The sequence below is a fragment of the Rhyacophila brunnea genome, unplaced genomic scaffold (genome assembly GCF_057557595.1).
Source record: "Rhyacophila brunnea isolate RB1 unplaced genomic scaffold, BYU_Rbru_1.0 scaffold_19, whole genome shotgun sequence".
NCBI lineage: Eukaryota > Metazoa > Arthropoda > Insecta > Trichoptera > Rhyacophilidae > Rhyacophila > Rhyacophila brunnea.
In genome coordinates, this window is record NW_028232848.1 from 6286424 (window position 1) to 6311826 (window position 25403).

The 25403-nt window shown below is 32.7% G+C and overlaps 1 protein-coding gene across 1 annotated transcript; it reads right to left on the minus strand.

The window, feature by feature from the left end:
• Window positions 1–313: 313 nt before the first annotated feature.
• LOC147072678 (protein CFDP2-like) lies at window positions 314–24714 on the minus strand. Its single transcript, XM_085946255.1, has 3 exons — window positions 24445–24714; window positions 24098–24328; window positions 314–505 (listed from the first exon to the last, which is right to left on the minus strand). Exons 1-3 carry the CDS (start codon window positions 24712–24714, stop codon window positions 314–316), a joined length of 693 nt encoding a protein of 230 aa, XP_085802381.1.
• Between the last annotated feature and the right edge of the window lie 689 nt (window positions 24715–25403).

The window sequence follows — 25403 nt, forward strand, 5'->3', positions numbered from 1 at the left end:
AGGGTGAAAGAAGAAAGAACCATCATTTTCGTGTCAATCCCCTAATTTTTCCATATAAGACAATATATCCATGTAAGACGTGTCATTCTATTTTTTGCAATCTGTGTGCATCTTCTTATCTCTGCTTATATATATTAATAATAATATTTAATTAATAATAGTCGATTCCAGATATACCTACAATCTAATCCACTGTTTCTAGCACTGCAAGCTGCACTTTCATTATATATTTAGGTGCTGTCTACTATATAAGGTTTTCTACAACGTCTCTGATTACCATCAAATTGGATGCCTTCAGAATGGTAATGGTACGTTACCTGAGGCCGCCGAGGTAGTTCTCCTTTTCATATATGGTGAGATCGGTGTAGCCCAGCCTGGCGAGGAAGCAGGAACAGCTGAGACTGGCAGGTCTTACCCCTATGAGCGCAACACGCTGAGCGCCTCCGTCGGCCAGAGGTGCCGTATTGGGATCGCGTGTCTGCCTCACACCCATTTGACGGAAAATCTGCAAAGGCGATTGAGACTTCCTTATTATTGTTCTAATAGTTATTATTCTGGTATGGAAAAATACGTCACTCAAATACTTTAGCTGTCTAAAAGCTTTCTCAACGACTTTGCCACACTCCCCTCGGCATTCTGGGATACGCAAGGCCTGTGTCCGTGGAAAAAACATAGCACTCGTGAATTCGTGCACTATCTATTGTATCCGTTGTTTGCGTTAATATTCTGACGCGGTATGACTAAAAGACAAGACAGCCGTGGGAGACATAAATGGACACTACTAATCCTAATACTTATGACCGTTAGGCTACTACATTCGATAACTACTATCTACCTCATAGTGAGTTTCTAGTGTAAGATACTTGCTGCTGGTAGAAGGTTAGCCCGATTGACAACCATTAACTTGGTATTATTCCTACTAGCGAACTTTTGTTTGTCCTACGCCCCAACGTTTAGGCGTAACAGGGTGAAGTAGTAAGTAGTATATTTATTAACTTTCAAACGATATATCGTCGACTGCACTTGTTAAAGTAGGCACGGAACACTGTGTAAAAAAGTAGATAACTCTGCAATCAGATACTACGAGCACCGTAGTTACTCCTAGGTGTACCGAATTGTATTTTTTTTACTTAAAAAAAACAACTTGTGAATTTGATCGTCGACTAACAGGTTCAGAATAAAGCATTCTGCAATTCATCTGATACGAAACGTTACATAATACTTCAATCTTTTTTGTTATGTATGAAAATATTTTTCTGAGAATATTATTATTATTGCGTACTACGTAGGTAAATTTTCCGGAAAATAACTAATTATACACCAGTAAATAAGCTCGCTAAACGTTGCTAGTTACCGTAATTTCTCAACAAATATTCATAAACATTGTTAAAGTTTTAATTACTCGTGTTTCCAGGAATTTCTGCTTCACACTGTACTTTCAATAATAACATTCATGCACCATTTAAAATGCATTCAAAATATATAGTTCATATAAAACATTATAAACAAGAAGGTAAGTATTTAATTGGTTAAGGCTATACCTCAGTTGAGGCATGGTCTAAAATGATCGTGGCTAGGCGATACGCGGATCGTGCAAATGACGCGTGCCGAACGAAATATAATTTGTCATATAAATCCAATATGCGTCCATTCAATGTTCTGTTTATTGTTCTATTAGTAACAATAATAATATATTCATTGACATGTTTTCTTTTTCAAGTAAATGGGTAACGTTTATTAGTCATCTTTACAAGATTTAAGAATTAATACCCCCATCGCCATCACGAAACAAATTGACGTGCTCACAGCTCGACATTCGCTCGCACCTATAGTTTAATGCACCTAATTATTTTCCGTTTCACTGAAGTTATGCTCTTAAATTATACTTTAATAATTATATAAGAAGACCCGAAAATTCAATGACTCACGCCGATCGTTGAGACTAAAGTTGTGATTATATTGAGATACATGTATATTTTGAACGACCACCATCTCTATAAATTCAATGATGTAGTAACCTAGTTATGAATCTCATGTCAATTCAATAATATTTTGAACATAACCCAACCCGCAGACCATAGATAATAGACAACATTCTTATAAAAAAAACACATAGTGCTTACAGCTAAAAACAAAAAACACACGATTTTGACATGATTAGAAAATGATTATAACGTTCATTGAGTCATGCAGGTGTTGATGCAATGCAGTACAACGTGAGGTGACCTCATTGTTGTACTGGTGATTTCGGCAGATTTTGCTAACTAGCAATATTCGTTTAAATATTCAAAATGAGCTACGGGATGAGAGCATCAGTCTGATAACATTTTAAGCACCAAGAAAAACGACATTACACATTTTTTTCCCGTAGCGGCAGCTTAACGTGACGTATGCGATGTGCACCATAATATATTTTGCGCTTATGAGCTCTTTAAGAAGGGTTTCAGAAGAAGAAACAACACGCCCAAAAACAAAGTTATCAGTGATATATCGCATCTTGACACTCTAATAATATTTATTGACCATTCGCCAGGTAACGAAATTCAACTGTAGGTATTACACGCATTTTCATCATTTTATTGTAGATAGTTGATTTCTAAAAAAACTGCGGACTTACTACCGAAAGCAAGTACGTTGGCTTCAAACATTAACGTCACTCCACAACGGGTGTATCTAGATCAGTGGTTCTCACGTGAAATTTAACTGTGGCCGCACAATCGACATTGACAGTTCTATGGAAACGTCTGGTGGCCGCACCAAATTTTACTTTTGTTGTAATTGAAAAAATTGAAGCAAAATTTTATTTACAAAAAAAAATGGATCAATTTATTTATAGACAAGTCCATTTACTAAAAGAAATTTGAACATTTTAGTACGTATCTATTTATTTAAAAATAATGTAAACGGATATTCCTCAATTCTCTTTTTTTCCAATGCGAGCCGCATGGATGTTTCTATGTTTACATCTGTCAACTGGCTTCGATATTTGTTTTTATGAAGCCCAATACACTGAATAATCTTTCACAGTATAATAGTAGTAGGAAAAATTGACAATATTAATAAATCAATTATTGCCAATTCTTTGAATAGACTTTATTCTCAGAAACGGACTATATCACACATGATCTCATCACAAAACACACTATGGGCTATTGGAATGCATGGAAAGAAATGTGAGACAAGTCATATGTAATCAATAACATTAATATGGACGAAGCATCTGGAAAAAAAAATGACACTTTTTTGTCGGGTCTGCCGAATGGCATAATCTGTTCAAACGCCATTACAATAAAGGTGATATTGCTATAATAAATCCCCGATGCTTTTTGTCGGGTCTGGCGTATGGTTCGGTTCGAATGGGTTTGCTCAAATGAACATTGACACAGAAACACTGTTCTAACGCCATTACAATAAAGGTGATATTGCTATAAATTCCCCATGCGTGATATCGCATAATGGAAACTGCGTGACGTCTACCTATACATGTGCGAATGTCGCTATGCGCGAATTTACTTGCTAGCTACTGTACTGAGTGCGTTGTCCATTGATAATGTCATTGTATGTAATCAACCAATTTTATAAATAATTTTTTGAAATATTTTTCTGTAAAGCACTGGTGGCCGCAGTAAAAACCTCTGATGGCCGCACATGAGAACCACTGATCTAGATATATCATCCGAAGACGAATAAACTGGATTTTTTTCGTGTTTTTATATAACGGACTTTCGGTTTTAACGTGTACCCCCCCATCCGCATTCGTCCATTATATCAAGGTTCTATTAACTGTACTTCAATAATTATTAAATTTATCCACTAATAGTAATTATTACTTGTTGAATAAAACTAAATAATTTTCTGGTATCAAAAATTATTACTCTTTAATTTGGAAATGTATCCGGAAATTTGTACGTAAACAGTTCACCGCAGGACACTTATTCGTGCGCCGCAGTACGTGAAACATGAGTTCGTGTAACGTTTAATCAAATGGCGAGTTCTTCATTGAACATTTCACCGTGGAGTATATTTGTACGTATGCTACAACATGTGGCGAATTTAATGTGATGTCTCTACTAGGTTAGGTTACGTTAGATTAGGGTTAATCTAATTGGAACAGTACTATTTGTAAACTATCGCTGCATTTTGTAAGATACGTACAAATGTATTCCACGGTGAATAATGTTCAACGAAGAACTCGTCATTGGATAAAATGTTATACGAACTCATGTTCCACGTACTGCGGCGCACGAACTGCATACGTACAACTTACATGTTACCATTTGGAAAGCGCTTCAGAGAGTGTTACAAGCCATTAGTTAAAATTTGTCGCAATTAAGTAAGACACCTTTAGCATAGTGGTATATGTGCATGGGTTTTTTCAAAAGATTTTTTCTATAGGTTATACTATATTTTCTCAGAAACGATTGCAAAATTATGTATTTTCAATAATTAGAATGTTACATACTTAAATCTCGTGAAATATTCGTTGAATAAAAAAAATAGTTAATTAAAAATTATTACTCTTATGTAAATTGTTTGATAATCCGTCAATTTTTTTAGAGTTTACACCTTTAAAATTAAATATCTTATAATATATTATATATTAATAATTATCTGCATGGTTGTCTAAAATTCCATTCGTTCTTGGCATGTACATTATGAACATTTTCTAGAATTAATCAAATAATGATAATAATTGAGGCATGTTTGGAATGGTATTTAATAATAATATGTTTCGTGTAAATTGAGTGTGTATATAAGCCAGTAGAATTTTCCTATCCCTAAATGTATTTACCCGAGTCTATTGAATATAGGGGTGTGTATTAAAATTGTGATAATTTATAAACCCTTAATATGGGTAGTTATTTTGAAAGATAGACAGTAATTATTGGAAATTGGTATAATATATTCCCAGCGGATGAGAAATATAATATAGATTGAAGGAATTTATTTTATAGACGTAATTTTAACTTACGTGCATGACTGTGTTAATGCTTGTCCCTTTTGCCGAGGCTTGCAATGAACTGAGTCATGACTGAACTGAGAAAAATGCTATAAATATAAGAAAAAAACTAAAAACTGCAACAATTTTCTGTTAAGTTTTATTGTGGATCAAGATTGTGTGTCGATGTTTTTAAATCTGGTTTTTACCAAAACAAGTCGCATACTTCTAGTATTGCAAGCAGTGACAAAGGGTAGAGGTGGGCTGTTAAGATCCACCATAAATAGTGCACACTAACCTTTGTCAGTCATACGTATTTGTTTTCATTGAAATATAATAATAGTATCGGCTAAAGTAAACCAAAACTATAATGGTTTGGTTTAGGCAGGGTATATTTGATTTTTAAAAACACCATCTGTAAATTATTGTAGTCTTAGTTAAACCAAAACAAATACTGAACATACATATCTTGAAAATACCTCAGATATATAGGTACCGACTAGAAAAAATCATATTTGAAAAAAAATACGAAACTCGACAGGATTCGCACTCATATAAGCATTGGTGTCACGCCAATCTGTGCAAAGCTGATTCATCAGTGAAACGGCAAATAATTTTCAACCATAGGCGCGACGAAATTTTGCACTCGCTCCCATTCGGAGAGAGAATGTAGAGCTGGAAACACGTCATTTTGCTTCGTGATGGCGACGGCCGTAATAATTCTTAAATCGTGTAAAGATGACTTAAAACGTTACCCATTTACTTTAAAAAGAAAACATGTCAATGGATATATTATTATTGTTACTGATAAAACAATAAACAGAACATTAAATGGACACAATGTTGAATTTATAAGACAAATTATATTTGGTTTGACATGCCTCATTTGCACCCGCGACCCGCAATCCGCGGATCGCCTAGCGACGATCTTTTTAGACCGTGTCTCAACTTTACTAAGGTATGGCCTTAACCAATTATGATAATTACAAGCCTTCTATCTAATTACGAATATTTAAACTAGTAGGTTATACATGAAATGCTTATCAAATTGCGTTATTATTGACTATCGGTTTTTGTGTATTAAAACAAAGAATATTAATTACCTTAATTATTACCAACCGACCCTCGGTTTTCGCCAAAAATTTAAGTTATAACGTTTACTTGAACTTGCTGACAATTTTTAATACTTAAACCATGAATAAAAGAAATAGTTTATTAAAAACTAATACGTTTGAATAACAAAGTTTAATGTGCACTATTTATGGCGGATCTTAACAGCCAACGTCCAGCCTTCGCTACTGATACCAAGTGGTTAGAAGTTTGATATACAGATGAATATGCGGTGACAATATATTCTGGAGTGAGTATATTTGAGAGTGGTTCGGTATTTTAAATATGAGAACTTCATGCAAACTTTTTGTCAATGACGCTATCGATTTGAAACCTTTACTAATTATCAGGTCACACCATGGGCACAATATGGTACTCACAAGGACACAGCACATATTATATTCGTGTAATGAAGAAGATTATAAAGTTATTTTTAACAGAATTGGAGGGAGCAATCGTGACTTAGAGGAAAAAATACGAAAAGCCTGTGGGTTGTAGACGCCTCGGTAAAATTATATATAATTAAAAAAAAAACTCATGGATGGTGTTTAGCTGTTAAAAACATGTGTGTCGTTAAATTAATTCCAAAGGTAATAATACTTAAATTTAATATTGGATTGTACTTGTAGGTTAAGATGGGAGGATGTCCTAACTCAGGGGTAGTCAACATTTTAATACCTACCGCCCACTGCTAGTAGTAAAATTTTCTAACCGCCCACCGGTTCCACAGTAATGGTAATAATTTTTTTTAATACTAGTCTGATAAAATTACATTTAATTAATTAAATTATTAATGAGATCCCTGAGGCTGATGTTGCGAAACTAAAAACGATGATGTTAGTAAGTACTTGTAGTTAATGATGAATGGAGACTTGTACTTAGATGTTTTCCTACAATATGTTGTTTGTGTACCACACAATTACCTACATGCCATTTCTTCAATTCGTCGCTTTACTGTGCTATCCCTACCGCCCACCATGACAGCTTGAACGCCCAATAGTGGGCGGTGGGGACCAGCTTGACTACCCTACTTAGTAACTAATGGATACTGTTTTTTGTTATTTTTAATCAGACTTAAAAAAAACTCCTCTGCAGAATGTTTTACGAATTTGATTTAAGTAAGAAATGAACTTATGGACCTCTCTAAAAACACATTTCAAGTAATTTTAGAAGGTAGGTATCATTAACATTCTGTATTTACCCATCACATAGACATGCTGGATGGACAAAAATACGAAGTTCATAGAGCCTGCTAGCAAATCTATTATATCCAGTCAAGAATTCACTAGGGTAATGGTACGGAATCAAATCTCTATCATTTAATATTTGGATAAACATATAGATATGTGGGGTTTTCATTGTCTATTACATGTTATATTTGTCTTAATTTACCTAACTGTCTATCTGTAACGCATTAGAGAAAACATAAGTAAACGTGTAGGAGCGAGTACAATATAGTAAATACGTATTTAACAGGAGAAGAAAGAACATATTCTCAATCCCAAATTCCATATTTGAATAATAAAATGACACGCTAATAAAGAAATAGTTTATTTTAATTGGATCGTAAAAGAACATAAATGATAGGATACTCTCATAATAGTTTGATAGATGCTTACAGTGCTGTACTAACATATCCAGTACCTATATTTATACAGTATTAAATGTCAATAGGTACAATTAACTTGTGACAGATTGGCGAAAAGGTATACTCAAGTATGATGTCAGATAGGAAACACGATTTTGGAAATGAATCTCTGAAAATGTCAATAAGAATATGCTCTTTTCAAATTAAAGATATTGAAAAAAAAATAGAATGGTGGTATTTATTGCCAACTAGTAATTTTTCTAGTAACTAATATTGTTTCAGTGAAACCACAGTGAACGTTTTCCGATGAGCAAATACCACAAGAAGAAGTGAATACGAGTATTAATTAAGGCGCTAAGTACCAAAATAATAAAAACTGACATTTTTATAGAAAAATGTTCTACATACCAATGCCAATAACTTCAAATATAGTCCAAGTGCCTCAAGCAAGTCAAAAAAAATACAGCAAAATAATTAAACCTGTCGACATTGTAAGTCCGTTGGCGTGTTATATTTATAATGGTGTAAGTAGCACTGCAGTGGTCAACGGCATTCAATATAAGATAGCTGACGATGGTGTGTTGATACTTGCGAGTTCTTAATACATAAAATTATAGAAGCTACCGTGATTGCTTCGCACTGTAAAATTACATTTTTCAAAAGGTCTACTTCATGAAATTTTACTGCAATGACTCGGTATTTTGTAACTACAGGCAATACTACTTTTTCGTACTTAGAGCCTTATTTAATACACGTATTCAAGTATTAAAAATGTCTGTTTTATCTTCTTTTTGTGTATTGACTATAGTTTCTATCATTTACATCGCTTATATCGTATCTGGTTGCCTTTAAGGCCCGGCCGAACTATCGAACCTCATAATTAATGTAAAATATTTACAAAAAGATTTACAAAAATAGCTCCACGCATCACCCAAACCAGCAAACCGTTGCGAACCTTTAGTTAGACGAACATAGGTACATCACTACACTTCTGCGTATAAGTCAAAATTTTGCGAAGGGTTGGATTCTAGATTAAGGGAACATGTAAACAAGGGATGATGTGGAGTGCTTTTGAGTAGATTATATGAAAGGGAGGCCAAACGTCGTAAGGTACTTAGGACTTATTAGATTGCTGCTGGGGTAGTAATTAAGGCCAATGAAATTTCAAATAAAATGGCTCTAAATATTGAGACAAGTGTCCAAAGTTATAAATCATTTGATAATGTACGGTCAAGCGTCTATTCACCCAAGTCAAAAACTAATTACTTAATGATTTTAATGTCAACGTTATAAAGGGTGTATAAACTCGACTGGAGGTCTGACATTATTCATTATTATCTAAATATTCCAATCAAATATAACCTTTTCTATCAAATACCTACCATACATGTATACATAAAATACGTCATGCAATACTAAGTCAGCGCGCGCATCAGCTAGGTCAGATAAAGGTGAATTTATCCATGAAGTGTTCGTGTGAAACAATTACATAATCTCAAATGTTTTTTTTTGACCATGTCCGATCCGACTAAGATCATAACGTCACTGTTCTGGCAGAAGACACTAATTCAAAAAAATGACATATTAAATATTGAGTTAGTTATACCAAAATGTTCCCTGTGTATTGTTGTATACAATTTTAGGACAATTAATTTTACAAATTTAATTGTTCATCACTATAATAATGGTTCATTATAATATCATCACTGTTCTGGCAGAAGACACTAATTCGAAAAAATGACATATTGAGTTAGTTATACAAAAATGTTCCTTATTTCAAACTTTACCGTCTGGAAACCTTTTTAATAAATAAACAGTCTTTATTTTAAAGTCATCTTTTTTACGATTACTTAATAAACTCACATGATAGACCATTTCAAACATTTTAACAACTTCAAATTCAAATTACTAAAAACTAGTATTCTCCAGTTAGTGTGTTCTATCAGAACTGTGACGATAAATGGGCCTCTGTATGGGAGTCCTACCAATGTTCGTTTAAAGGTTCAATATGTTACGGGATGGAAGCATCAGTCTCGTAACATTTTAAACACCTATAAAAACGATATTACACACTTTTTTCCGTAACTGCAGCTCAACGTGACTTCACGTGATAGTGCGCGGCGTACATCATAATATAATCACAGCTTTATCGGTAGATTGTTATATTTCAGTAGCGAAGGGTGGAGGTAGGCTATTAAGGTCGGCCATAAATAGTGCACATTAAACTTTCTGAGTCATACGTATTCGTTTTTATTGAACTAAGATTACAATTTACAGATGGTATTGGTTAGTGTTAAAAAATCAATTAAATCCTACCTAAACCAAACTATAATAGTTTGGTATATTTTTCGCAAAATTGTGCACACTTTTTCACTGATACTTATTTGTTTTTTGTTGGATTAAGAATACATTATTACACATATTGTTGGTTCATTTTTTTAAATTCATCAAGCCTTGCCTAAACCAAACTTTAATAGATACAAAATATTATTTTATCTATAAAATATCCAAAGTTATGTATAATTTAGATATTGTATAGAGAAACGAGTATTTTTGACTATTATTAATTGTGTTTTGGTTTTCGCAGGGTTTAATTGAATTTTAAAAACTAACTAACACCATTTGTAAATTGCAGTCTTATTTCAATGAAAACAAATACGTGTGACTGACAAAGGTTAATGTGCACTATTTATGGCGGTTCTTAACAGCCTACCTCTACCCTTCGCTACTGTTATATTCATATTATCATACATTCAAATAGTGTTTTATTTTTCCAGTATGCTTGTCCATACAATTCACCACATCATAATATATGAAGTAATCGGGGCGTTCTATGTGTGAAAAAGGCTGCTAATAATCTTAAAATTTCTAAGATTCCAGAAGATTTCACTGCCTTAATTACAAACAAACTAAATTAAACTTAACCATGTTCGATCCTGAGAGGATCATATTATGGGCCTCCACAGAGTGGAGGTTTGTTTTAACAGATTTTTATTTTTACGAGAAATGGATGTCAGCCACTTGCTCAATCTATTAGGTCCATACTCTGACTTATACACAAATTGAAAAATAATATGCGTACTTGCTAAACCCAGGATTCGAAGCTGGGACCCACGACGTTATAAGCCATCGTGGATGTAGGTCATGCGTATCCTAGATATTGGTGCACTTTATCACCTACCATAAAACTACCATATTATGCTCATCAACCGATAAAACATAATTACAATATAAAAATAACTTTTTATATACAACGTTTTTAAATTTTCTGTTGAATAATTATGCTCAATATGCTCAAACTTGCATTTGATAAGAAATAAATAAAAAACAAACAAACAAACAAATATCTACATATGGGAGAAAACGTGGTGTGGTATGAGATTTGATATTTAGAAATTTCAAAATTTTGTTTTAGTATTAAATAAAAGTAGAATAATAATAATATGTATATCCTTAGGTATATTATGTTTAAAATGAATTTGTAAATAAGGTATTAATAATATCTAGCTTGCCTACTTCATACACAATTTTTAGATCAATGTTGACCAAAAAAATTAATAAAAATTATCATAAGTTTGAGAGAGAAAAAATATTCGATTGTACTGTTATTAATAATATAGGGTTTTCAATAATTGGGTTTTTTACTGACACTTCAACTATTCATAGTTTGTTTATTGTATTTTTTGTGACATTCGACTTGATACGTAGGTAATGGAGTTTTTACCTACTTTATTGTATTGATTTATTATATAAACTAGAGTTAAGAGTGTTCGTTGTCAGTGTGTGTTTACCTTTGGTGAGTGTACACGGCGCCTGAAGATGCCGAAAGGCGAAACCCGGGTCACAAAAAACGACTTAAATGGAATAGTACAGAGCTTGAATCCATTAGAATCCAAATTCCATCAAGTACCTTCAGTCGATAATAGGTACTTGATGGAATGGATAATAGGATAATAGGTATTACAAGATGTATCCATCAGTTTAGTCGATTAATAAAATATCATTAACTTAATTATGCATAAATATAGCAAAAGAAATCAACATCACCATTTAACTTCTAAGCAAGAGTATTTTAAGTGTTTTATTTGAAAACCGATTATCTTAACTGCAACCAAACTGACTTAAGCACTTTTAACCTGAAATCACAGATTTAATAATATTATGAAGACAGTCGTTTGGATTTTTTCCCTATGTATTGTTATATACAATTTTAGGACAATTCATTTTACAAATTTAATTGTTCATCACTATAATAATGGTTCATTATAATATGCTAGGTTTCTATGACGAAGATAAGATCAGTACTTCAACTAAATGGTCAGCTCTATAATTTTTTTTTCTCCGCAATTTTGATAATATTTCTCCACTATAATCATAGTCAATTCTGACGTAATTTATAGTAGATTCACTAAGCAAATTTAAATACGTGGCAAATTAAGTCTTCAGTAGTTACTTATGAGATGATTCTGGCCTTAAAAAACTTTAAATACCTCATGTCATCTTTTGTGGTTCTGGATATTTAATGGGGATAAATTGGTAAATTGTCGACTGTTTAAAATATACATATTTTAATGTTATAACGCTAATACAAGGCACTTTTGTGCCAGAGTGGCACATGTTTAAATTAACATTGGTAAAAATAAATCTGAAATGCAGGATGACTTACAGTTAATTTAATTCTTCAACATAGTTGTTGAGAATATATTTTTACTGTCACATTTTATCGAATGGCCCTGCTTACTACTAGATGCAGGTCTGTTTTTTATTATCTTTTATCATGTCACGTTCTTTCGGTATTTAAATCTATTTATTACATTCACAGCATAGCATGAGAAATATTAAACACAAATAAGTAACATTATTAACATCAGATAATTAATACATATTGCAAATTTTAACCCAATAAAAAAATATAGTCATTTAAATTTTATAAGAAAGTTCACTAAGTGAGCAAAATATATACATTATATATTTTTTTATAAAACGACGTCCCTTTACACTTCCACAAGTGGGATATAAAGGGTAATCAAATTAGTAATATATACTTTTAAAACGTCCTAACAGCCATTTTTTTCTGATTCACATAAAAAATGCCTTATGCGTGTTTATTATTATTTCAAAAATCATCATGGAAAGATGAACAGTAAGTTGTAATGTGTATACAAAATGTTAAAATTTATAATAATAATAATAATGAATCTATACGAACTACGTCTCGGGCATTACATGAAATTTATATTCAAAATAATCTACCTATAGAGCATAGGTACTATTCGTAATTTAATTATAAAATTCGAGTCGAATTGTAATGGCTCTGATGTTAGAAATCCAACCCGTCAAAAACGTAAACGTACTGAAAATGTTGATGTTGTAAATTAGAGTGAGTGAGGTGACCTCATTGTTGTTCTGGCGATTTCGGCAGATTTTGCTAACTGACAATATTCGTTTAAAGGTTAAATATGTGATACGGGATGGGAGCATTAGTCTGATAATATTTAAAATACCAAGAAAAACGTTTCGGCTGCTTACACGTGACAATACGTGATAACACATAACGCGATTAATATTATATTTGAACCTTAAATCTACATAATATATCCAAAGCAATTGAGCACAGCTATAGTTCTGCCAATTGACATCAACAAGAGAGTAGGTTAGTTAGCTATCAGATAAATTAAAATATTAAAAATAGTGTATAGTAAAGTATGTACTTACATAGATATTTTTAAAACTGTACCTAATGAATAATATATTAAATTGTATAATATATATTAGTATAAGGAAGTGCACTAAATATGCTATAAATAGAACCTCTCCGTTCTCATATATAATGTATATAAATCTGCAAACGTTATTTGAAACACATTATGATATGATGATGTTGCTTCATGAATTAATTCGTCACGATTTCAAATTACGCTAAATTAACATATGGTTACCATATTTAGAAGTTAGTTATGTTGGTAGCCAGTGTTTGGATATTGGAGGCAGTCAAACACTTGTTTGAAGGCTTTATGCAAATAAACACCAAAGGACCTAAGGTCCTACAGTTGGTTTACAAAAAACCCCGAAAAATGTTTATATTATAATTTATATTTCTTTCAAATTAATTTTAGTCTATAAAAATATATCATTATCATCGGCCTGAATAATTTATCCATTGCCGGATAGAACCCTCATCAAGCTGGTTCTACTCTTTTTGGTCTATTTCTTTTTAAATTTATTTATTCAAATATAGTTAACATTACAAATTATTAATTTAAGACGTTCACAACATGACATTTAGAAACAAAGAAATATTATTAAAACAGTATTATATGAAAAAATAAATAGATCAGTATTAACTCATTCGCTGCTAACTAGATAATGTTTTTTAATTACCACCTTTAAAATGCACGTTAATTACATCGATCGGCCGCCCGGTCATTACGCGCCGGATGCGTCTTCAGCGTCCAAAGTATTATGTTACTAAACAGTAGAAAAATGTAAATACAAAAAATATATATATTAGATACAAGGAAGTACACTGAATGAGCTCAGCAGAGCCTATTTTAAGAATTTATAAAACAACGTCCACCTATACTCATCCTTACGTAGGTGGAATATATCAACATCGGTATCGATTTGGTTGAACAACGTTATTGCCCTCCCAATTAGCATCACCAATGGTAGGTTAGTTCTGCTCCTTGGGAGAAAAAACAACTGATGCTCCCGATTTCTAAGGTAGCCATCAGGGACACACAAGTCAATACTACCAAGAATGGCAGAGTAGTCTTTTACACCAGGTATAATATGTCGATAAAAATAGCAATAGTCTAGCGATGCGTTGCCATCTACGTAAGACACTGGTTTCAGGTTTGGAAACCGATATGGTTACAACACATAATAATATAATATTATGTAATATTCCTAAAACCTGTGTGTCTACGTGATTATTTTACTGTTACAACTACACCAATGTCAAAGGGCTTCATGACTTTAAGTTTTTGCGTATATATATCGTGTGACTGAATTGAATTCGGTGTGGGTTTTCTATATATGTTTATATCTGGCGTACGCACAGAAAATTGGCATAGACGTGTCTGTTTTGAAAAAATATTCAAAATATTATACTCAAAGTATTATTTTTTATGGTTTGAAGGGAGAGAGGTATTTATTATTACAACGTTTTTCTTAGCCCGTATTCTTATTTGTCCGGTGGTTTTTTGTCCGGTACAAATCTTGCAATCGATTTTTAACTAACTTCCCAACTAGCTAGACATTTGAAACTTTTAGAATAACACGATAAAAATGCATTCTTTTAATACTTTTGGCCATCTTTAAGTAGAATTGATTTCATTTTCAGTTAATTCTGTTTTGTGTGGAACAGAAAAATCCGTAAAAAGTAGAAAATATTATTGGTTGCTAAGGAGGTGGTCCTAGCAACTAAATTAGGTACTGTTCGGTTATCGAGAATACAGCGGAAAACACATTTTGAAAATAGCCGATAAACTGGATTATTTGTTAGGTTAACCTAACCTAACCTAAACTAACCCAAACTAACAAATAATCCAGTATATCGGGTATTTTCAAAATGTGTTTTCCGCTGCATTCCTGATAACCGAACAGTACCCTAAATAATTAATATATACGTGCATTACTATGGAAATCAAAATGACATTTCAGTATACTATATTTGTTTGTTTTTTATTTACTTCATATCAAGTACAAGTTAATAATTCAACAGAAAATTTAAAATGTTGTATGTAAAAAGTTCTTTTTATCTTGTAATTATTTATTTAATTTTAAAGTGGTACCCCACCTACTACTTATCTAGCGTCTTGACTTTTACCGGCGATCGCTGGATATTTACGGGTAAATTTACAACACATAGACACTCTGGGATTCGATTTTAGTGGTGAGTAGTTTAGTGGCTTTCAGCTATAACCACTGTTGGGGGTATGGTCACCTAAATGTATATGTGACCTGTTACACGTGGCCTAAGGATACTAGCTAGTATTAGATCTGTGGAAGTGGTCGATGTGAGGGTCGATGGTGTTGTAGACGTAAGACGATTGTGGTTATTCGTGATGATAGAGAAGTGAGATTTTATTTATGGTTACATAAGTACAAGGGTAGATTCGGTACAATAATATAAATAACTGACAGTACATATACTGAGATAGTAACGGGCCAAGTACTTAGATTCGAGTGACATTTTGATGAATTATTATTCGATATTTATACATCAAAATAATATCTAAACATATTACAATTTAGTAAATAATTATATTAGTCGAGTCAGCGACTAAATGGTATTTGCGTCAATGGACATACGAGTAGCTAGGAATGTATTATTGCGGTCATATAATTTGATATTATGGAAATGGATAATAAAATAATTTGTAAGAAATGAAAATATAATTAATATTAAACTCTACAGGTTTTTAGAAGGTTTTGTCGATAGCTATTTTGGTTGTAACACCATTATCAAAGCTATTCAGATAGGCCGTTTGCCTTTACTTATATACTATCCGTATAGATAGAGGCCGAATACATTTTCTCATTCGTTCAAACAACATTATGACTTTGTATACTTATTATTAATTGTAATATTAATACTTTGAAAATCCTTATGTGGGTTGACTTAATTTATCGAAAGTACAATGTTCGAGTGATTTGGTTATTTCTTGACATTATTAATCAATTAAAATATTATTAGTATAATTGTGTTAATCATGCAAACATTCTGGCGTTATGTTATTACTGATGCTATGCGAATTTGATACCAAATGTTTAGCGAACTGAGAATCTGTTTTACCATTCCTGAAAGACTGGAGGTGTTCTTCGAAACGAGTTTTTATAGGCCTGCCAGATTGACCAATGTAGCATAGACTACAAATATGCCACATGTTATTTTATAAACTCCGCTTTTCTCCAGTTTGTTGATTTTATCTTTATTATTTTTTATGTTTAATCCTAGATTATTATTAGTTTTGAATGCTATCGACAAAACCTTTTAAAAACCTGTAGAATTTAATATTAATTATATTTTCATTTAATATGCAATATTATGCAATATTAAAAGCAAACATTACATAATAAGCTTTTTTAATGTCATAGTAGTAAATTATATTCCATCCAACTATATAATTTATATATTTTTTCATTCCTGGGGAGGCGAGATCCGGACTCGAAGTCGTTTTCTATTGTGTCTGCGACTGACATGCATAAAGCATAAATGAGGCTTGAAAAAGTCCCAATATATGGTGCATCGAGCACATCGTAGAATCCGGCAGCTTCTATAAATTCCTTTGTAAAGTGTCAGCCATAGTCAAACGGAAGCTGTTGCGTTAATTGCAACCTTACCAGTTACACAGTGATTTTTTATGTGACTAGTTTTATGATTTTGTTTTCTGATGTATTTCTACATTTTTTCTTTGTTTTTTTTGTCTCATGACTGTATAAACCATGGGACTACAATATGACTGTTGTCATTGCCTCTCATAATTTCATAATATTGAAAAGTAAAAATCTTTTTGTGACTATAATTAATAAGCTGTCATATTACAACGTTTTTATTAGCTCGTATTCTTGTTTGTCCGGTGGTTGTTTGTCCAGTACAAATCTTGCAATCGTTTTGTAACTAACTTTCCGACTAGCTAGACATTTGAAACTTTTAAAAGATATCAGGACACGATGACAATGCATTCTTTTAATACTTTTAGCCATCTTTAAGCAGAATTGTATTCATTTTCAGTTAATTCTGTTTTGTATTGAAAGTTATTTCGACAGCATTATTGGTTGCTAGGAGGTCTGGGGTCCTAGCAACTAAATTATTAATATATACGTTCGTCACTATGGAAATCAATATGAAATGTCAAAATGACATTTCAGTATTCTATATTTATTCAGTATTTCTATCAAGTACAAATAGTATTTATTAATAGATAGAATTGTCAAGTTTATATAATTCAATAGAAAATTTAAAAACTTAGTATTAAAAAGTTCTTTTTATCTTCTATCTATTATTTTTTTTCTTTGCCTTTCGTATCTCATGACTGTATAAACCTTGGAACTACAAGACTTTGTTGTCATTGCCTCTCATAACTTCATATATTTAAAAGTGAAAATCTTTTTGTGACTACAATTAACAAGCTGTCATATTTTTATTTCAGTTTAACTCATTTTGATTTCGCCACCAAATCTATAACACCAAAATCATTACTACAACATTTTCATACACCTCCTTTTTGTTATAATCAATACATTTGTTATATTATATTAACAAAAAACTGTGAATATTTTTGGATATCCCTATATTTCTGTGGGCCCGTTTCACATAATATATCATGTTTGATTACGAATAGATCTTGTATAAATAAACGTACATTCGAATCGGATTTTAAGATGAGATCGGCAACTGGAATGTGAACTAATTGGATTAGCAATAGGTTCTCATTTACAGATTAGAATTACATATTATATATGTAGACACTGAAACATATTGTTATAGATTTATATACGTTGCTTTATAATCAATATATTCTGGGGTAGTGTTCTGACACAGGCAATTATTTTGTATATTATAATATCGAAGATGGAATTGGATAATATTTCAACACAAATTTATTACAATCAATTTATCATGTGCTGTAATATTATAATTATTTATGAATAGTATACAAATACATTATTTAATAAATGAGAGGGTGTAGGTGTAGATAGACTCTAAGCCTTAGAATATTGATTATACAGTAGTTTCAAAATCGCGACCAAATCCACTGCCGTCAATTGCATGATAAAATTAATTGTAATATGGTGTTTTACTAAACTTTTTTCAAGTCCCACAGATTAATGGTGTAAAAGAATTTTTGTACTAACTAAATCCGTGCACTGACCCATAAATACGACGCTACTAAAAAAACCAATATACATAATATCTTTTTTGAATTTTATGATAATGCAGAAAGAAATTTACGAAGGTATTTTAAAGGTGAAAGTTTTGCGTAGTACAGAGCTTTATGATTCAGACGACGAGCTTTCTTTGAACTTTAATTTTTGCAAAGTACATATTTGATATTTGCAAATGACTTATTACATTTATTAACGTATAATACTAATCTTATTATTTTCTCAACGAAAATAGTTGTTCGCAGAGGACATTTTTAATTCAATAAAATGATACATCACAAACTTTCAAAATAAAAAAACAGTAGGTGGAGAATTATTTACAAATTTTACAGTAGACCAATAATTAAAATATAGCATTATTAAAATCAACTTTTAATATAATATGGTATTCTGTATTAAGTTTGATACTGTTAACTACATAAAAAACACTTATAAAATTGAGAATCGGCCGGAAAGTTAGAAGATAAGCGAATGGAATTTATAAAAGTTTTTGTGTAATTGTGACCACGGTAAAATGGGGTGTAGGACATGGGGTCTTGGACGATTTGGCGCCAGGACAACTGGACGCCACGCAATACGAAAATAAATAGACGTTAGGTACTTATGGGTACTTTGAAAAAAAATATTTAATCTTATTATTTATATTTAAATTATTATATTATGATTTAATAGTTGGTGAGAATTTAAATATGCACACGTAAATAATGATTTAATCGTGCACTTGTTTAAATTTCAACGAAAAAAGAGTTTTTTATTTTTATATAAAGCTTTAGGCATGGTAATTATAAATCCGCAATAAAAAACATTATGTTAAGAATAAAATGAATTAAAACTACTAAGTAGTAGACAGAAACTGATTAAAATTCCCCGTCTGCGTTTGTTTACGTGTCTACGACAGTGCGGCGTCCAACTGTCCTAGCGTCCAGTTGTCTCATTCCCAGGACATGTGTGTCGGTAGATTTCAAAATCAGAGAAATCCAACTTGACTTTTTGTGAATTTCTGAAGAACTACTACTTTCTAACATTTCTGCATTATTGGAATGTGGAAATTATTCATTTTAAATATTCTATACTCGAAATAATATAAAGTTTCACCCTTGTCACTGTGTGCTTGAGATAACAAAAAGCTGTTTTTCTCCTATTCATCTATTATGAACTTGGCTGATTTTGAAATCTAGCGACACATGTGCAATAGCAGAAAGACGAATTAATAATTGTCGGTACTTAATTTAAAAATGAACGATGCACGGTGTAGTAGGCAACCATATGCTTAGAATTTGCATAAGAATTTCAACTGGATAAGTGAATTCATATTATCTAATACCCCGTATACACATGCATGCAACAAAATAATGCACGTGTAAATACGTATTATCGTGAAAATCGATTGCGTGCATGAATCAAACAAGTTCAGAAGCTTCTGAATTTTCACGTGACAAATGTACCGTTCAATATCTATGCAGTAAAACGATAGTAGTGATCCTGGCGATAAAAAAAATTAAGTACACCACGCAGAGACTCGTTTTGAGGTTAAAGACCTGTCAAATAGTACCATAAAAGACAACATCGCGTCTTTCTTACTCTTGAAGAATGAGATTACAAAATAAACACTATTGGTGAAAGTAAATCTATGCACGTGCACAGGCTCTATACGGTACGTGTATTGATGATCGTAGGTACCTTTGAATTTTAAATTTTTTTTCTTCTAGATTGTGTTTTACATAGTTAAATGTGTGAATTATACTGACCTCCTGCGCATCTATTCTATACACAAGGCTGCTATCGGTCACTATCGGTGGTTATCGATAGTAGTCTATCATATTCATGTATCGAGGTATTATAATTGTTACAATAAGTCTAAACTACTGTTAAAACTGTCTATTTTACGCTCCTCTACCACGGCACTTTGTATTAGAGTAAAATCATTAGAATCGGTCAAAGCTCAAGACTTGGGTATCTATCTAAGACATTACCAGTGTGGAAGATCTGCTGATGCTTCACATAAATGTAGGGCCTCGTAATACGCCCAATTGACACCGAATGTGGTGCGATGTGGGTTGGTTTGGAAGGGTCTGTCTTGTGTTGTCTATCTCGCTCTAAAATCTAACTCAGCCAAGAGAGGTGCTGTTAAAACATTGCACTTTTTCTCAGTTCAGATGGTTATCTTATTCTAACAATTAACCGCCTCAATATATAAATATACTCTCGATAGCCGCCGATAATAGCCTTGCGTATAGAATAGATGCGCTGAAGTATTACATTTAGCAACTATTTTGTGTCCACAGTAATTTAAGTGAAGGGTGACACAGGTAAAATAATATAATACTGCTGTTGTGAAAATTGACAATTTTCATTCACGACGTACGCGGTAAAAAAACATCGTTACGTTCTTAATGGTAAGGCTTTTATCAGTGTTTCATACCTATCCTGAAATCTAAAAAAAAATGAAATTCATAAAATCAGCCTTAGTCAGTTTAGGGTAAAAATTATTCCAATAATAATTGTAATATGCACAGAAATAATTTCAAGATTGTAACAATGTATTTAGGTGTGTATCATATCCGGAAATTTGTACGTAAACAGTTCAATGTAGAACACTTATTCGTGCGCCGCAGTACATGCAACATGAGTTCGTGCAACATTTAATCAAATGACGAGTTCTTCGTTGAACGTTTCACCGTGGAATACATTTCACCGTGGAATGCGTATTCTACAACATGTGGCGCTAGTTTGCTGTTCCAATTAGATTCAATACAAATTTTATGAGATGTGTTTATTGGTTTTAAATAATTTAATGTTGAAACTACATAAATAATATACCTATACGATGTGATTGTATTTATATTCTACTTACCTACCTATTTTTTAATGTGTGTTCCTTGTATTACGATGGTTTTATTACGTATTTTTAAGTGTTTTATTTAGACATTAATATTGTAAGTTACCGAAATAGCAATATTTTGTTAAATATTATAAATAAATAATATTATATTTATAATTCCCTGTGTAATATATTAGTATTAGCTAGTATTAGTATATTAGTAAGTAATATTGCACTTTAATGGTATAAATTATCAACAGCTTTGGTGGTAATTGGTAAAATATTATATTGGGAGATTATCTTTATTATTAGAATATTATGGTTACAAATGTTTTATTCAAATTCCTATAATCTTACCAAAACATTTGAATAAAAAAAATATGTGAAAAATGTTTTCTTATTGTATTCTTCTTATTGTGCCATCCCCTAGCGGAGGTCGGCCACCATCAAGGCGATCTTATATTTGCCGTCTGCTACACGGGACAGTTTGGTGGAGCTGCACTCGTACCAATCACGGAGGTTCTTAAGCCACAAAATGCGGCGCCGTCCTCTGCTACGCTTCCCATTGATCTTTCCTTGAATGACAAGTTGGGGAATGCTGTATTTTTGTCCTCTAATAATGTGGCCGAGGTATTGTAGTTTCCTGATTTTGATACTACGTAGAACTTCTCAGTCCTTCCCCACTCGATTGAGAACTTCAACATTTGTCACCCGGTCAGTCCAAGGAATTTTGAGGATGCGTCTATACAGCCACATCTCGAAAGCTTCAAGTCTCCGTGACATCTCTTGGTTTAGTGTCCATACTTCGATACCATAGAAAAGAATTGAGAGCACATAACAGCGTACCATACGCAGTCTCAGACCTAGGTTAAGATCTCGATTGCTAAGGAGGCGTCTCATTTTGAGAAAGGCGCTCCTTGCGATCTCAATTCTAGTTTTTATTTCCTGAGACTGGTCCCATTTCTCATTAACCCATGTACCTAAATATTTATAATGGGTCACACGTTCGATTAGTTCGCTGTTAATGACAAAATTTGTGTTGGTGTCTGGTGTCGCTGTTTTTGATACTAGTAATAGTTTTGTTTTCTTGAGGTTCATTTTTAAGCCATAAGAATTACTGACCTCATTAACCTTTTCTACCAGTTGATGTAAACTCTTTAAACTATCAGCAATCAGCACAGTATCATCGGCATATCGTATATTGTTAATATGTTTGCCAATAACCATAATACCCACCGATTCATCTTGTTAAGCTTCCTTGAAAATAGCTTCCGAGTACATATTAAATAGCAAAGGTGACAATATACAACCCTGTCTTACACCGCGACGAATTTTTACCTCTCCACTGATTTCGTTTTCAATCTTTATATTCGCTGTTTGATTCCAATATAAGTTAGCTATCAGTTGAATGTCTCTTGCATCGATGCCTTTCTCCTGTAAGAGTTCGAGAAGTTTAGGATGTCTAACAGTATCGAATGCTTTCTCGTAATCGATGAAACACATATAAACATCAACATTAATATCTAGGCATCTTTGCACTAGAACATTCAAGCTGAAGAGTGCTTCGTGAGTGCTCAAACCACTTCTGAAGCCAAATTGTGTGTCATCCATGTCTTCTTCGCATTTTCGAAAAATCCTATTATGGATGATTTTTAATAAGACTTTTAACATGTGGCTCATCAAACTTATTGTTCTAAACTCGTAGCACTCCTTTGCATTCGCTTTTTTTGGTAGAGTGATGAATGTCGATTTCAACCAATCATCGGGAATTATGCCCGTTTCGTAAATTTTATTAAACAAATCAACGAGAATTTCTAATTGATCTTCTTCTAATAATTTTATCATTTCGTTGTAAATATTATCAGGGCCGACAGCTTTACCATTTTTAGAATTTCGTATTGCGTTTATTATGTCTGCCCTATTTATGCATGGGGCTTGTTCACATTCATTAAAAGTATAGCCAATAGGTCCCCTATCATCATCAAACAGATTTTCAATATATGTCTTCCAACGAGTCGGCTTCTTTTCTATATCTAATATAATACGCCCATCTTCGTCTTTCAAGATAGTTGATGAGGTTCCTTTCGTAATTTCCAATGTTTCCTTTATCTTCTTGTGCATATTAAAGGAATCGTATTTTCGTTAGAGATTTTCAATTTCTTTGCATTGGTCGGACATCCATTCTTCTTTAGCTGTACGAATTTTACTTTTTATGGTATTATAAATTCTCCTATATTGAGTTTCATTTTTATTTTTCCATTTTCTTCTTTCGTCCATTAAAGACAGAATCTCATCTGTCATCCATTTTTGCTTCTTAGCTGTTCTTTTATATTCTAATTGATTATTAGATATGGAGGAGAACACATGTTTTATCCTGTCCCACTTGTCTGTTCTGTCAGAGGATGTAATGACTGAAGTTTTTATTTGTTCTATTACTGTGTTCAGTACACTTTTTACTAGTCGTTTGACTTCGAGATCCTTCAGTTGACTAATGTCAACACGTTGGGTTGCGCGTGGTTCCCTTAGTAATCTTTTTAATCTAATTTTTACTGTAGCTACAACATGATTGTGGTCAGATGAGATGTCAGTACCTGGATAAGTTTTAGTAGATGTTACGCTATTTCTGTAATGATTGCGAATTAATATTATAGTCTATTTGATTTCTTACAATGTTATTGCCATCATTTTGTGGGGATTTCCATGTATACAATCGCCTTGCTGGAAGTTTGAATAATATGTTACAAACAACCATACTCTCTTCCTGGCATAATTGTAGTAATCTTTCTCCTCGATCATTTCTTTGTCGTAGACCAAATTCTCCTACTAACTCTCCACTTTTACTTTTACCAATCTTTGCGTTGAAATCTCCTATAATTAAGGTAACTTCATTATCTTTCGTCGATTTTAGAATTTCATTTATCTGTTGATAGAATTCTTCTATAACATCGTCATCTTTGTCGGCAGTTGGAGCGTACACCTGTATTATATAACAATACCCATCCATGATTTGAGTTGTAATAGCATTATTCTATCAGAGTAGGGAACAAAACTATTGACCGATCTGTTAATTTTATCGGTCACTATGATACCCACTCCATTTCGATGGTGGTTATCATCATTTCCCGAGTAATACAAGGTGCCGTTGTCAGTTTTAAATCTGCCGTTTTCCTTCCACTTCACTTCGCTGAAACCAAGGATGTCTAATTTCAACCGATTCATTTCCATTTGCAATTTTCCACTTTTAAACTTAGTTCGCACATTCCAGGTCGCAATCTTCATAGCCGGCCCGGAGATTCTTAGCACCCTCTGACCATTTAAGGCCTGCCGGGGACTGAGGGCCATGCAATTTGATTTTCCAGCCATGATGATTACTAGGGATATAGTTAATGTGGTAGTTTCCCGTTGCTTTCCATATCGCAGTGTCAAAGCCATTAAAGCCGTCGCGACCGTGCCTTCAGTTATCTAAATGTAAGCTGTACCGAAGTCCATCTTCTCCACCTTACATCAGTACTGGTAATTGCTGCTGCTCAATACCAGGGATATTTATTGACCTCCCAGTCTAGATTCGCTGTGTTCTGCGATACCAAGGTCACCTCTAGGAGGATGTGGTGCTGGCACCACGCACAGACGGTCTCGGTAAGGGAGAGGCTAATGATCTGTTTTAGATCTATATTACGTATCCACTTGCTTTGTAGGACAGCGAGGACCAGTGTCTGGTTTACTCAGACCAAAGATACTACTTCTGCAGTCCTACCTAACCCTTATTGTATTAATATGTATATTTATATTTGTATATAAAACCAGATCAAATGTTTCTTATACACATAAATTTTGCGTGTGAACAATAGACTAGTTGATTTGAAACCTTTAGTAAGTAGGCATTATTGAAAATACAAAGATGGCAATACCTACCTACTTTAACTTTTACTATAGATAAATGCTGTTATTTAATTCATTTAGGATATTAATGATTTTTATAGATAAGTACGTAGTAGCATAAAGACCCAATGGGTTGGGCGAATGGGTAACAAGTGACAACATTATTTGTAAAA

Bases quoted from the DNA above. Each gene is read 5' to 3' on its own strand.
- LOC147072678 (XM_085946255.1), bottom strand. From the start codon at position 24,714: ATGGCTGGAAAATCAAATTGCATGGCCCTCAGTCCCCGGCAGGCCTTA. The intron at 24,329-24,444 runs GTGGGTATCATA...TATATAATACAG, and splicing joins ATAACCACCATCGAAATGGA to GTGTACGCTCCAACTGCCGA. The intron at 506-24,097 runs GTTTGTAACATA...TCGCCTTTGCAG, and splicing joins GCCAGGAAGAGAGTATGGTT to ATTTTCCGTCAAATGGGTGT.